Below are 13,261 nucleotides of genomic sequence, written 5' to 3'. Positions count from 1 at the left end.
GGACCTCCACACACCATCAGGACGTACCATGAGAAGGTAGGGACCTCCACACACCATCAGGGCCAACCATGAGAAGGTAGGGACCTCCACACACCATCAGGATCTACCATGAGAAGGTAGGGACCTCCACACACCATCAGGATCTACCATGAGAAGGTAACCAATCAATAGAAGGTAACCAACCAATGAATACTGTAGTGATTTTCCACGGTATAGTATTGATACAGTAAAAAAACACACACAGGGACAATATACAGAACAAGACAGGGAATAGATATAGAGAATTAAGGATAAAATTCAGTCATAGATACATTATTCATGTTTTAAATGGATTTAAAATGTCCTTAAATTCCCTCCGCCCTCAGGATCTCCTCCAGGGAGCGGGGGATGGAGTATTTTCAGCTGTATTTTAACATTTTCAGTAAATTATGTAGAGTATCGCAATATGTATTGTATATCGTATTGTATCGTAATGTATCGTGATACAATCGTATCGTGACCAATGTACGGTGATACGTATTGTATCGTTAGGTCCTTGCCAGTACCCAACCCTAGTAACTGTCTCATGCTGGCGCCGTAGTCCACCGGCACTGACTCAACACCGCCCACCCTGGGGCAGCAGTGTACCCTGGGTAAAATGTTGGGTTGTGTCGTAAACTGTTGGGCTCCAGATATTTTGCAGGTCTATAACAATTTTTGCAGGTTCATCCCCTGTCATTGACCCCAAGAGCACAGAACACTGTTGCTGCTATAAAATTATTTTGTTTATGTCTTAAGTTTTCATGCACTTTAGTTGTTTTTATTGTCTTGTTTTTATACTGTGTTGCCAGAATGCCAACAACAAATTTCCATTACCTGTAAATTTAATGGGCAATAAAGTTTTTCCTCATCTTATCTTGTCTAGCAAAGCGCTACCATATTATGGGACTTATTAGGACATAACTCTGTGTTTATCTATTTAACAAGCTTCTCTATGGGCTGCCTGCAGTGGTGTCATTCATACGCTGTAAAGTAGGGGTTCTCTGCCCCCTGGTGGTTGGGCAGTGAAATAACAGCTCAGCCACTGAACAAGGATACATAGTTTACTACAAATGAAACGAATGAATTGGTCCTAACTCTTACATTGTATAACAGAAAGTATTATAAAATGTCCAGTGTGCTCATACAGTGTATTAAATTATCTTCCAGTATGATACAAAATTGCTCATAAAGTTTGACAAAAATCTCAGCCGTTCCCACCAGGGCTGTCTCTCTGGAGGGGGGAGTTGTTGTGACTGTTTTGTCCTGGTCTCCTGCGTCTCCCCCAGGGCTCGCTGACTGATTACTTGAAGGCCAACGTGGTGTCCTGGAACGAGCTGTGCCACATCGCCCAGACCTTGGCCCGCGGCCTGGCCTATCTCCACGAGGACATCCCCGGCCTGAAGGACGGACACAAGCCCGCCGTCGCACACAGGTGGGCTCCCGTCGGGCTGGCCCTGACCCAGGAACACCCCCCTGCCCCAGAACACCCCCCCCCAGCTGTCTGTCCGTCACACAGTCGCTCGCTCGATTGAAGTGCATCATTCACGGCCTTCTCAGGGGGGTGAGGCGTTTATCCCAAGAAGCCTGATGAACTGCTGCCAGCACTCTACTACCCCCCCCCCCCCCCCCTGTATAACACCCCCTCCCCCCCAGCAGAACAGTTCACTCTGATACCCCCCCCCCCCCCTCAACAGAACAGTTACATTACATTACAGTCATTTAGCAGACGCTTTTATCCAAAGCGACTAACAATAATTGAATTTAACGTAGGAAGTCAGTGTACCGCTACTCGCCGGAACTCACAAGTGCATCTTCTCTCTAAAACAAGTGACTAAGAGCATAATCTAGTGCTGAAGGCAAAGTGTGAGAATAGCAATCTAAAATACAATAAGTGCTTAAGAGGGAGGATCCTGGTAGTACTTCTTGAAGAGGTGAGTTTTGAGCCTGTGGTGAAAGATGGGCAGCGACTCTGCTGTCCTGACGTCAGTGGGCAGTTTGTTCCACCACTGCGGGGCCAGGACAGAGAAGAGCCGTGACCGTGTCGATCGACTGCAGGGGCCTCGGAGTGACGGGGCAACCAGTGACCCCGAGGTAGCAGAGCGTAGCGGTCGGGAGGGGGTGTAGGGTTTGAACATGGCCTGGAGGTAGGAGGGGGCTGTTCCTTTCATTGCCCTGTAGGCTAGTGCAGAGTTTTAAACTGGAGGCGAGCCGCTACAGGGAGCCAGTGTAGGGAACGGAGAAGGAAAGTTGTGTGGGAGAATCTGGGGTGGTTGAACACCAGGTGAACAGCAGCTTTCTGGACAAGTTCCAGGGGTTAAATGGCTGACGCCGGGGCCCCAGCAAGGAGGGAGTTGCAGTATCCAGGCGGGAGAGATGATGGATGAGCACCTGCGCTGTTTCATCCGTGAGGAAAGGGCGAATCCTCCTGATGTTGTCGAGCATGAATCTGCAGGAGCGTGTGACGGATGGGATAATTCAGTTCACTCTGCTACCCCCCCCAACAGAACAGTTCATTCTGCTACCCCCCCCAACAGAACAGTTCATTCTGCTACCCCCACCCCCCCCAACTGCTTCTCCATGTTTTGTTTGAACTCTGGGGACAGAAAGCAGGCCTGTGCCAGACGACCTGAGAGGTCTGGATGGTTCATAACGTAGCAGCAGATCAGAAGTATACTTCGGCCCCGTAGTGTGATGTAAGCGCGATGTTTCATCCCTGCGTCCGCCGTGATTGGTCCTCCCACTTCCTCATCTGCATATTCCTCTGGCCCCTCCCCCTTCCCGACCGTGTCTCCAGGGACATGAAGAGCAAGAACGTCCTGCTGAAGAGCGACCTGACCGCCTGCCTGGCCGACTTCGGACTCGCACTCAAGTTTGAGGCGGGGAAGTCGGCGGGGGACACTCACGGACAGGTGAGCTCGGCTGATTAACGCTTAACGCTTAACATTAATGTTAAACCCGCCCTGCTGTGAGCTCGTCTGGAGTCAAGCGCCACGAAACACGGGCAGAGGGGCGGAGCCAGCGCTTTAGTCCACCTTTCAAATCCATCTGCATCTGAACAATATTTCATCAGGAGCGTGTAGTCGGGAATAAATCCAAAAACTAATTAAGTTAATACACTTTGTCGTTTGTGTAATAAAAACCTCTGTGAAGTGAGTTAACGTGGAAGGAAGTCCAAGTAAATCGCACCTTGTGTGACAGACATGCTACCGACAGCTCGCTAGAGTACAGGACTCGTTAGCAGCGCTTAAAAAGTGGAAATCTGCTGTCAGTGACCAATCAGAGGCCCAATCAGCCTCTCCGCACAGCCCACTATCCGCACGGGCCAATCAGCATCCGGTTGAAAATCCGATCGGATTCTCATTGGTGTCCGCGAACATCACAGCTTGTTCCCAGAAGTTCTGGTCGCAGCGGGTGCTTCTGGGTACTCAGATGAACTTGTAGAGCAGGCGTTAGGCTGGGACAGAAGCCCCGGTGTGGAGTATAACCCCCTCCCCGGGCGCTGTGCTCCTCCAGGTGGGCACGAGGCGCTACATGGCCCCCGAGGTGCTGGAGGGAGCCATCAACTTCCAGAGGGACTCGTTCCTGAGGATAGACATGTACGCCCTGGGCCTGGTGCTCTGGGAGCTGGCGGCGCGATGCACGGCCGCAGACGGTGAGACCCCCCCTCCGTCTGTGTGTGTGTGTGTGTGTGTGTGTGTGTGTGTGTGTGTGTTTTGACTGGACGTACATACCGGAGGGGGCGGCTATGGCTCAGGAGGGTACAGCGGGGTCGCCCGATGACCGCAGGGTCGGCGGTTCGAATCCCGCCTCCTCCTATCCCACATGTCTTAAGTGTCCTTGGGCAAAGACACTGAACCCCAAAATGTGTGCGAATGGGTAAAACGAGAGGCCATGGTAAAGCGCTTGGGATACCGGCGCTATATAAGTGCGGCCCGTTCACCGTGTCGCCCCCTGCTGGACGTCTGACGCCGGCGCTTCTGTGTTGCAGGGCCGGTGGACGAGTACTCGCTGCCCTTCGAGGAGGAGGTGGGCCAGCACCCCTCCCTGGAGGACATGCAGGACGTGGTCGTCCACAAGAAGATGAGGCCCGTCCTGCGGGAGTGCTGGCAGAAACACTCGGTGAGGGGGGGGGGCAGAACGCGGGGGGAACGTGGCAGATGTGGAAGTTGAAACTACTAGATAAGACAGCGGGGGGGGGGGGAGTTGTTTGAAAAGGTTCGGGGAGGGCTTTGGTGGGAGTGATCCTTTAAACCGTCTCTCTCTCGGTCTCTCCCACTCCTCTCTCCTCTTTCTATGTCTGTTTCTCTCCATCTCTCCTCTCTCTGTCTCTCCCCCTCCCTCTCCCTCCCAACCACCCCCTCCTCTCTCCCTCCCCCTCCCTCTCTCTCTCCTACTCCCCTCCCTCTCCCTCCCTCTCCAACCCCCTCTTCCCCCCCCCCCCCCCCCCCCCCCCCCCCCCCCCCCCCCCCCCCCCCCCCCACCCCCCCTCCTCTCTCTCTCTCCCCCCCCCCCTGCCCCTCTCTCTCTCCCCCCCCCCCCTGCCCCTCTCTCTCCCCCCCCCCCCCCCAGGGTATGGCCATGCTGTGTGAGACCATCGAGGAGTGCTGGGATCACGAGGCGGAGGCGCGTCTGTCGGCGGGCTGCGTGGAGGAGCGCGTGGTCCAGATGCAGCGGCACGCCGCCGGCTCCGCCCCCGAGGAGGTCGTCACCGTCGTCACCATGGTGACCAACGTGGACCTCCCGCCCAAGGAGTCCAGCTTATGATTGAACCGTTATCGTGTCAAAACGCCACCCACCCCCCCCCCACCACCTACTCCTCCTCCTCGCGGGGGGCACGATGACCAATCAGACACCCCCCCCCACCGGAACTCTGGCTAGCCCTGGTCGGCTAGCCGCCGCCCCCTCTCCGCCCCCGCGGTGCGATGATGTGTTTTAGTGCGGGCCACTAGCTACTCTCGTTCAGGAATACCTGGACACACCCACACACTGGCTTCTACTGACTTCTAGTGACGCGCGCGCCTGTCTGAGGAGGTCTGAGGAGACCCCCCTCGCCCCCCCCACCCCCCCCCCCGCCCCGCCCGCTCGAAAGGCCGGAATCGGACGGGATCGTTCAGTCAGACATTCGTCAGGTATTTTTATTTTATTTTGCACCTCCGTCTGACCGGGACTGGACATCTGGTTGTTGTTTTTTTCTAAAAAAAAAAAAAAAAGAAAAGAAAAAAAGAGGTCGGAGCTCGGTTCATTTCAGTATAAAAAGGGCAACTTGTTTTCAAGGTTTTTTTTTCTGTGTTTATATGAATTAATATTGCAACGCCAATAAGAAACAGCTTCTGAATGTTTAGTGTATTAATGCTGCTGTACATATAGAAAAAAAAACATTGTAATCTAGGTTATTTTTATTTGGGGGGGGGGGGGTCAATTTTGAAGCATTACTACTATGAAAACCATGAACCTCCCTCAACAAGGTATACCTCAGTTTCACATCTGCTGACCAGTGTGGTCTCAACACTATGACAACACACACACACGACAACTATTCAGACGATCTCGGCTCGGCGTTGAGCTGGAGAACTCCGGCAGGAGAACCAGATTCATCTCCACAGCATTTCTAGCGACGGACGCCGAGAGCAACGTTGTTGTCATAACTAACACACCCGTGTTTCTGCCTTCGTATTTCTCCTCCTGACTCCTGACCTGTTGAACTTGGTCCTTGATGGTTTTAATTGGTTTTTAACCTTTTTTTTTAATTCTTTTTTTATTTTTTTGGAATCTCTTCTCTTTTAAAACGGTTACTCCGCTGAGTACATTTTATCTTGAACTTTATTTGAAAAGCACTTCCCTATCTTGGTTTGCTCTGTCTACAGGATAACCTAATCTAATGACAGGATAGCCTAATCTACAGGATAGCCTAATCTAAAGACAGGATAGCCTAATCTAATGACAGGATAGCCTAATCTAATGACAGGATAGCCTAATCTAATGACAGGATAGCCTAATCTAATGACAGGATAGCCTAATCTAATGACAGGATAGCCTAATCTACAGGATAGCCTAATCTAAAGACAGGATAGCCTAATCTAATGACAGGATAGCCTAATCTAATGACAGGATAGCCTAATCTACAGGATAGCCTTATCTACAGGATAGCCTAATCTAAAGACAGGATAACCTAATCTACAGGATAGCCTAATCTAAAGACAGGATAACCTAATCTACAGGATAGCCTAATCTAATGACAGGATAGCCTAATCTACAGGATAGCCTAATCTAATGACAGGATAGCCTAATATACAGGATAGCCTAATCTAATGACAGGATAGCCTAATCTAATGACAGGATAGCCTAATCTAATGACAGGATAGCCTAATCTAATGACAGGGTAGCCAGATCTAATGAGGTGAGCATGGTTTGGGTGTTGCTCCTCTGCGAGCCGTGACACCCGTGTCTTTCAGCTTTTTTTTTATACGGCCGAAGGAGACGTCCTTCTCTTGTTCCGAGTCTCTGGGCCTGTTGTTGACGATTCCTTCGTTGTGACCTTTCTGTTGAGATACGCCTCAGGAAGCTCTGGTCCATCCAGCCCCTCCCCTCCATGCTGGTGCCATCTCCACACCACACCGCTGCAGTGGACAACCGTGCTCTGAAAAGATGGCCTACCTCCGCAGGATGACCTACCACCCATTATATCAGGTTTAATTCACGGTTAGCGCATCCTGTCAGGTAGGACATGTTGATAAGACATTTCGCCATTCCCTACCTGACGGGATGTGCTACCCATGAATGAAGCACAATAAAATGGGTCGCAGGACGTTCTGATTAGACACTTCCTCTCTGACAGGATGCTCTACCCATGAATTTAACCTAATATAAAGGGTGGTAGGTCATCCTGAGGAGGTAGGCCAGCTTTTCAGAACAGCGGCCCTCTACCGAGTCCTCATGGGTTTATTTGTGATTGTGTTGTGTATTCCGTTAATAGCTTTGAACGACTAGTTTTGGCCTAAGTAGCATTGAAACCGGTGCGGCCATCTTTCTCCTCACAGTCTGCTCTTTTTAACTGACGCTACAGCAATGTTCAGGGATTCAATACTATGCTTTTCTAAGTTACAGTGATTTTAACCTGTATTATGCAACGGGTGCAGGCGCAGTGACATTCTTCACCATGACTGCAGGTGCGACTTTCCACTTTCAAAACAACTTGTAGCATTTGATTTAAAAAATAGGCAGAAAAAGAAGCAATTGACCTTGTTCAATAACGACGTGTTTGTTCTCGGAGCCCGTCTGAGCACAGCGGGATGGGAGGGTAGGTGCCAACGCAAATAATACACAGCGACTACACCTTGATGACGGGGAGGGCGGGCGCTAGGGCGTGTCTTGTGAGGGGAGTTGACGGGCAGGGGATAACCTTGCAGACCGGACGTCTGTAGCTCAGCAATAGCGAGTCGGGGGCGTCCGCAGGCGTGGGCCGTCCGCGTGCCACAGCACCGTTCACGATTATCTTCGGGGGGGGGGCGGGGGGGGTCTCAGGTCATTTTTTCGTCTGGTTTTGAGGAGAGGGGGTGTGAGAAGGCTTTTTGAGACTACAGCTGTCTGGAAAATAAATGTAACCAAGTGACTTGATCCTTGACTATTCATCTGGTTTTCGTGACCCTCCGACGCCACACACACACACACACACACACACACACACACCAACAGCTTCTTTATCAGTCTGGTTTGACTTTCTCGATCTCTGTACAGGCGTCGTTCTTGCCTCGCTCCCTCTCTCATGCGGGCCTTGGTTTGTGAAGAGTTGATTTCTACACTGAGACTGACCCTCAGCCGGTGTGGGTTCAGTTTAAAAATGGTAATGCACATTATGTAAATAAATATCAATGTTGTTTTTAGATTGTGACAAAGAGCATGGGGTTGTTTCTCTCCTTTTATCACAAGATATCACAAAGCAGAAAGAAAATCCATCATTAATGTATTATTCCATAAGATTTTTGCTGTTTATTTTATATAAATATATATATATATATATAAATATATGTATTTTGAAATTGTATTAATTTATGTCCTCGTGGCCCAAACAGTCACTTCCCCCGGACGAGGCGCTTTCTTTAGCGGACGAGGCGAGATCTCCTCGAACGGCAAACCCAAATTAACAGATTTATTTTTTACCTCAGACATCCCAGCTACAGAACGACCCAGAAATGCCCCAGCATCACTATTCCAGCAGGGCTGTGAGGATGTTTCCCTGGGATCTGACCAGCAAGTGTTTTCTCTACAAACGCATTACCTCTGAAACAACCCAAAAGCTCAACTCTGTTAGCTTGGCCTCTGCTGTTAGCTACAGTATCTACCGATAGACACGACTGTCTGTACAATTCTCCCAGTGGACTTGCCAATTTTTATTGCTTTGCAAGTATTTCACCAAATGTTTCAGTGGCCTGGTTGGAAGTGATTGTTAAATATTGTACAGAGAAATTGTATGCTATTCCCCTTGAAATAAAACATAGTGACTGCTCTACTTCTTGCTGTTATCCCTCTGAAATCTACAGTGCATTTTGGATCTGTATTATCTATCCAGTCCAGTATACTGACAGATCCAACAACAACCACATGGTGGTGCTATCACCACTGAATAACACTTCAAAGCAATCTTATGTGTAGAAAATGCACTGAATAATATCTACATACACACGAGATCAAATTGCTTGGTTTACTGAAAATGTACATTTGTAGAAAACAAAGGTCTGAATACAATAGTATAGACAACGTATATTGCCAAGTCTTTCTCATCTGAGAATACTGGCATTCTGATTGGTAGGATGACCTAGGAAGTGTTCTGATTGGTCGGATGACCTAGGAAGTGTTCCGATTGGTAGGATGACCTCCTAGGAAGTGCTCAGGAGTTCCAACGTGGAACAGGGATTGGTCCAGAAACAACCCCCGCCCCCCTCCGACCGTTAACCGAACGCAGACATGGCCCACTGTTTGACATCCGTGGGGCATTGTGGGTATTTCTGCAGGACCTCCATGATCTGGCTGTGGTCCAGCATCAGTCTCATGAGCTGGTACTCTCTCTGGATCTTGGCCGTGGAGCCCTCCACCGGCCTGACCAGCTCCAGCTGCTGCAGGTGCTCGAACGCCTGAAACGAGGCAGCCGTCAGTCTCAGGAGGGACTACTGTACTCAAGGATCTCTGATTTCTGGTTATTACCGAAAAATAAGAGCCTGACAGTGCGTTCGGTTTTTAACGTACTGAAGAAATCTTCTTTTTCGATAATAACCGGCTGGCCATACGTTAAACCGCTTATTACATAGCTACACCAACGTACTAATAATAAGCATACACTTTTTTTTTTATTTGGCCAACAAAATGGTTCCGTGTGCTTGGGCAATGGTTGTTTTCAGAGATTGGCTTGATGAGAATGGGTTCACATACAATAGCCGAACTTTCAACTGTCGCTCATAGACTTATAATGCTCTGCTCTTAGCATCGGTCAATATTGTTCGGTTGCCCTTGACGTCGGTCAATTATTTCTCGATAGAATGCTCGATTGTCCAATCGGAATCGAGTATTTCAGAGAGGTGTGTAATAATTGTCATATAAGATGCAGACACGGTGCACAATGACTGCTGAATATAAACACACAAACGCTTAGCTGTGATGAAGAGTCTCACTCTAAGCCGACTAAGCTTCAAACTTTTGAAAAGGTGCGGACTAAGGTCTGATTTGCTGTTCACACCGCCGTTCTGAGACGACCTCTCGTTCCTACCTTTAGAACAACGGGTTTGTCAAAGTTGTGGATGGAATGGGATTTCCTCTGCAGGAACTTCTTGAACTCTGACAGGAAAAATACGGGTATTAAGGGAAGCTGACAGATTTCAGATTGAAGAGAAATGCAGACTGAAGGTTATAAACCAAATAAAGACTGTTCATTACCGTTGTGAACCATCTGGAAGTTGAAGGGCTCTCCGTCATAGATGTCATTCAGGTGTTTCATGGCGATTATCAGACAAAGTTCAAGAATGGACAGACCTGAGGATGAGGTTTTAGATGTTGTTTATTTGTTTGTTGGATTGGTTATTTTCATAAGTGCGTGTGTGTGTGTGTGTGTGTGTGTGTGGTTAGGGTTAACCCTGTAATTCTCTACCTCCTGATGTGATTGTGACATTTAACCAGACAGTAGAAACTGAGATGTGATATGTTGAGGTTGAGGAGTCGTGTAGCGTCCAGTTAACATGAGGCTTCTTTACCGTGGAGAATGTTGGCTTTGGAGTCCGTCATACACAGCCGACTGGCCCCCAGCAGGTCTGCGTCCGTGATGGCCGGCTGTGACACCGTCACATGGCTCAACGCCAGCATCTACACAGGACCAACAAACACGATTTTATTTCTCCCTGTAGAGACGGGATACCTTCGCAATAAACACAAATAACTTAACTCCTTACCAGCAACATGTGCAGAGAACGGAAGTCTTTGCTGGAGTTGTAATGCCGTTGTAGAACGTCCACTACCAACTTGTCTTCACATAATGTCTGAACGAGATTAAAAGACCGGTCGCTTTTACAGTATTTTGACGCTGTTCAACGAACAAAGAAAACAAAATCCTCCACCACCCCGATTTGAAAACGTCTCTTTGTCGTCGCGATCGGACTGTGGCCCCGCCCCCTCACCTGGACGCTGGCGTTCCATTCGCTGGCGAAGCGCGCGTCGGGGAAGCCCTGGGGAAGGTTTAGCTGGGCGCGCACGGCGTCCAGGTACTGGCTGAAGGACAGGCTGCTCAGCAGGTAGATCTGCCGGTGGGAGAACCTGGACTTCACACGCTTCTCCAGAAGCTCCAGCACATCCTGGACCACGGGAGGAGAGACCACAGGAGGAGAGACCACAGGAGGAGAGACCACAGGAAGAGAGACGTCAAGAGAGACCACAGGAGGAGAGACCACAGGAGAGGAGACGTCAGGAGAGACCACAGGAGGAGAGACCACATGAGAGACCACAGGAGGAGAGACCACAGGAGGAGAGACCACAGGAGAGGAGACGTCAGGAGAGACCACAGGAGAGACCACAGGAGGAGAGACCACAGGAGAGACCACAGGAGGAGAAACCACAGGAGGAGAGACGCCAGGAGAGACCACAGGAGGAGAGACGTCAGGAGGAGAGACGTCAGGAGAGACGTCAGGAGTAGAGACCACAGGAAAGACCAAAGGAGAGACCACAGGAGAGACGTCAGGAGTAGAGACCACAGGAGAGACATCAGGAGTAGAGACCACAGGAAAGACCAAAGGAGAGACCACAGGAGAGAAGTCAGGAGTAGAGACCACAGGAGAGACCCACCAGTCTGCAGGTGAGCCCCACCACGGCCACGGGCGTCTGGGCGGACTGGGACACGTCCAGCAGGTTGTAGAGCAGCGTCTGGTTCTTATGGTTGGCAAAGAGGTCAAACTCATCCAGGATGAAGAGGACCGGACGACTACTGCTACGATCGCCTGGATGAGGCAGAGAGAGAACGAGCGACGCATCAATACACAACTGACGGAATGAAACAGAGAATCTTTTTTTTTTCTACTAATGTAGTAGCTTGTTGAGAAAGAGTTGAGTTGAGATGCGACCGAATGAACGAATTCAGTTCGTTCACAAGCTGGAAATATACAGGAGATATTACCTTTCTTTAACGCTTCAAGAAGGAAAGACAGGTTCTCCGCAAAGCTGCCCTGGAATAATTCAAGAAGAAAGTGAGAATGTGCTGATTGGTCAATTTTATTGGCACTGATAAAAAGTTTGGATTGGAAGATGGGAATCTCTGAGAGATTTCATTGGCTACTATATAAACGCGGTGGTTATTCTCACCACATTCAGACTGTGTGTGTGTATAGAGGGCGGTCGTGTTTTGTATAATACTTACAAACACTCTGTCCCCAACAACGTTTTCCAGGTGGAGCTGGCGGGTGATTTCTTTGAGGGCTATTCTGTCGTCCGTCTGTAAGAGACCTGGACACACGAGCGAGACGTTTACATGACGGGCTGTGGTGATTACGGTTGCAAAACTCCAGGATTATTCACAAACTTCCCATGGAAATGAACAGGAATGTATGGGAATTACATTCTGATCATTCCCATAAATTTCCAGTTTATTCCCGGTAATTCCCATGAATTCCGATAAATTCCCTTGGGAGTGATCAACGAACTGCAGACACATTAGGGGGAGATTTTGAATTTGCGTACCGTTCAGGTGAACCTGTAAAACATTCTTCTTCACTTCCTGCGACTCCAGCAACTCTCTCAAGACACAATTCAGGATCTGAGGAGTGGAGAACATGACAGTCAAGTTTATCATTCTTAAAAGTAGAAGGTTAGGTTTAGACTACACCCCCCCCCAGAAGACAACATTTAATCTAGGCCGATATCATTGCTGGATAGGCCTAGATTACCATGGTTTTCCCGGCTCCTCTGGGTCCAACGATGAGGACAGAGTTGCTCTCCCCGTGAACAGCTGTCCTCCTCAGCAGCTCCAGGAGATGCCTAAAAATATGTCAATTAGACCAAACCTAGTCTAGACCAAACCGGGCGCCATAGCCTCACAATCCTGCTCCCCTAAACCCGGTCTCACACAAAACTGTCACCGTTCTATGATGCCAGTTTATTTTTTACAACATGATTTCAGAGATATTCATTTATGTGATTAAGAACGGATTCAGGATCAGTGAGGCAGGCTCACTTGTATTGTGATTCCATCCCCTGTGGTTGATCCGGGAGTTTCTGGTGACAGAGTCGCTCTCTTAAAACCCGCTGTGCCTAAAAACAAGAATACACACATGATAGGATCAAACCTTTGAGGAAGTGTGGAGTGATAATCAATTTATAGGCAATACACACCTGTGAGACGCATTCTCCAATTGTCAGACTTGACTCTTTGACTTTTCTCTTACTCATGGCAGCAGTCTAGATAGAAAACATACAATCAATGATCATTATAGAACCGTGAAATGACATGTCATTTATTTATAATACTGACCATTACACCACCATGATATCCACCTGGACCAGGGCTAGCTATAGCTAACGTTAGCTAGCTGCCAATGTGGCTTTTTAAATTAGTTCGGCCAAGAGCAAGATAAGCGATGACACTTTTCCAGCAAAAACAACACGTTTTCAAATTGCTAGTCTAGGTTTTCTTAAATAAGTGACAGGATGATGTAAATAACCTGATTTTATCTGTCACCCTGGCTGTGTCGTGTTGTTCTTCCTCCCGCGAAAC

The 13,261-nt window shown here is 48.9% G+C and overlaps 2 protein-coding genes across 3 annotated transcripts in view; one reads left to right on the top strand and one right to left on the bottom strand.

The window, feature by feature from the left end:
* The window catches only part of LOC311322059 (activin receptor type-2A-like), a gene marked incomplete at its 5' end in the record, with an annotated part of 26,840 nt that extends 21,903 nt beyond the window's left edge, over positions 1-4,937 (top strand). The window contains 5 exons of the mRNA XM_084454070.1: positions 1,308-1,453; positions 2,816-2,930; positions 3,535-3,673; positions 4,010-4,140; positions 4,591-4,937. Of these exons, the coding sequence (XP_084310196.1) occupies positions 1,308-1,453; positions 2,816-2,930; positions 3,535-3,673; positions 4,010-4,140; positions 4,591-4,785 (726 nt within the window). The 3' untranslated portion in view covers positions 4,786-4,937. The remainder of the gene's footprint in view (positions 1-1,307; positions 1,454-2,815; positions 2,931-3,534; positions 3,674-4,009; positions 4,141-4,590) is intronic.
* A 3,768-nt stretch (positions 4,938-8,705) lies between these two features.
* Positions 8,706-13,254, bottom strand: orc4 (origin recognition complex, subunit 4). 2 transcript variants are annotated; one of them, XM_084454151.1, is made up of 14 exons: positions 13,209-13,254; positions 12,880-12,945; positions 12,722-12,798; positions 12,435-12,525; positions 12,229-12,304; positions 11,909-11,994; positions 11,669-11,717; positions 11,341-11,492; positions 10,680-10,853; positions 10,455-10,541; positions 10,260-10,368; positions 9,946-10,041; positions 9,779-9,846; positions 8,706-9,149 (listed from the first exon to the last, which is right to left on the bottom strand). In XM_084454151.1, the coding sequence occupies exons 2-14, from the start codon at positions 12,934-12,936 to the stop codon at positions 8,967-8,969; spliced, it is 1,305 nt and encodes a 434-aa protein (XP_084310277.1). In that variant the 5' UTR covers positions 12,937-12,945; positions 13,209-13,254; the 3' UTR covers positions 8,706-8,966. The 2 variants fall into 2 exon arrangements, with proteins under 2 accessions (XP_084310277.1, XP_084310276.1); XM_084454150.1 differs by having other exon boundaries at positions 13,019-13,216.
* Positions 13,255-13,261: the final 7 nt, after the last annotated feature.

The sequence above is a fragment of the Borostomias antarcticus genome (genome assembly GCF_949987555.1).
Source record: "Borostomias antarcticus genome assembly, chromosome: 19".
In the NCBI taxonomy this organism is placed as follows: domain Eukaryota; kingdom Metazoa; phylum Chordata; class Actinopteri; order Stomiiformes; family Stomiidae; genus Borostomias; species Borostomias antarcticus.
Note: the sequence above shows the minus strand (reverse complement) of the source record. Positions and strands in the feature narration are given on the sequence as shown.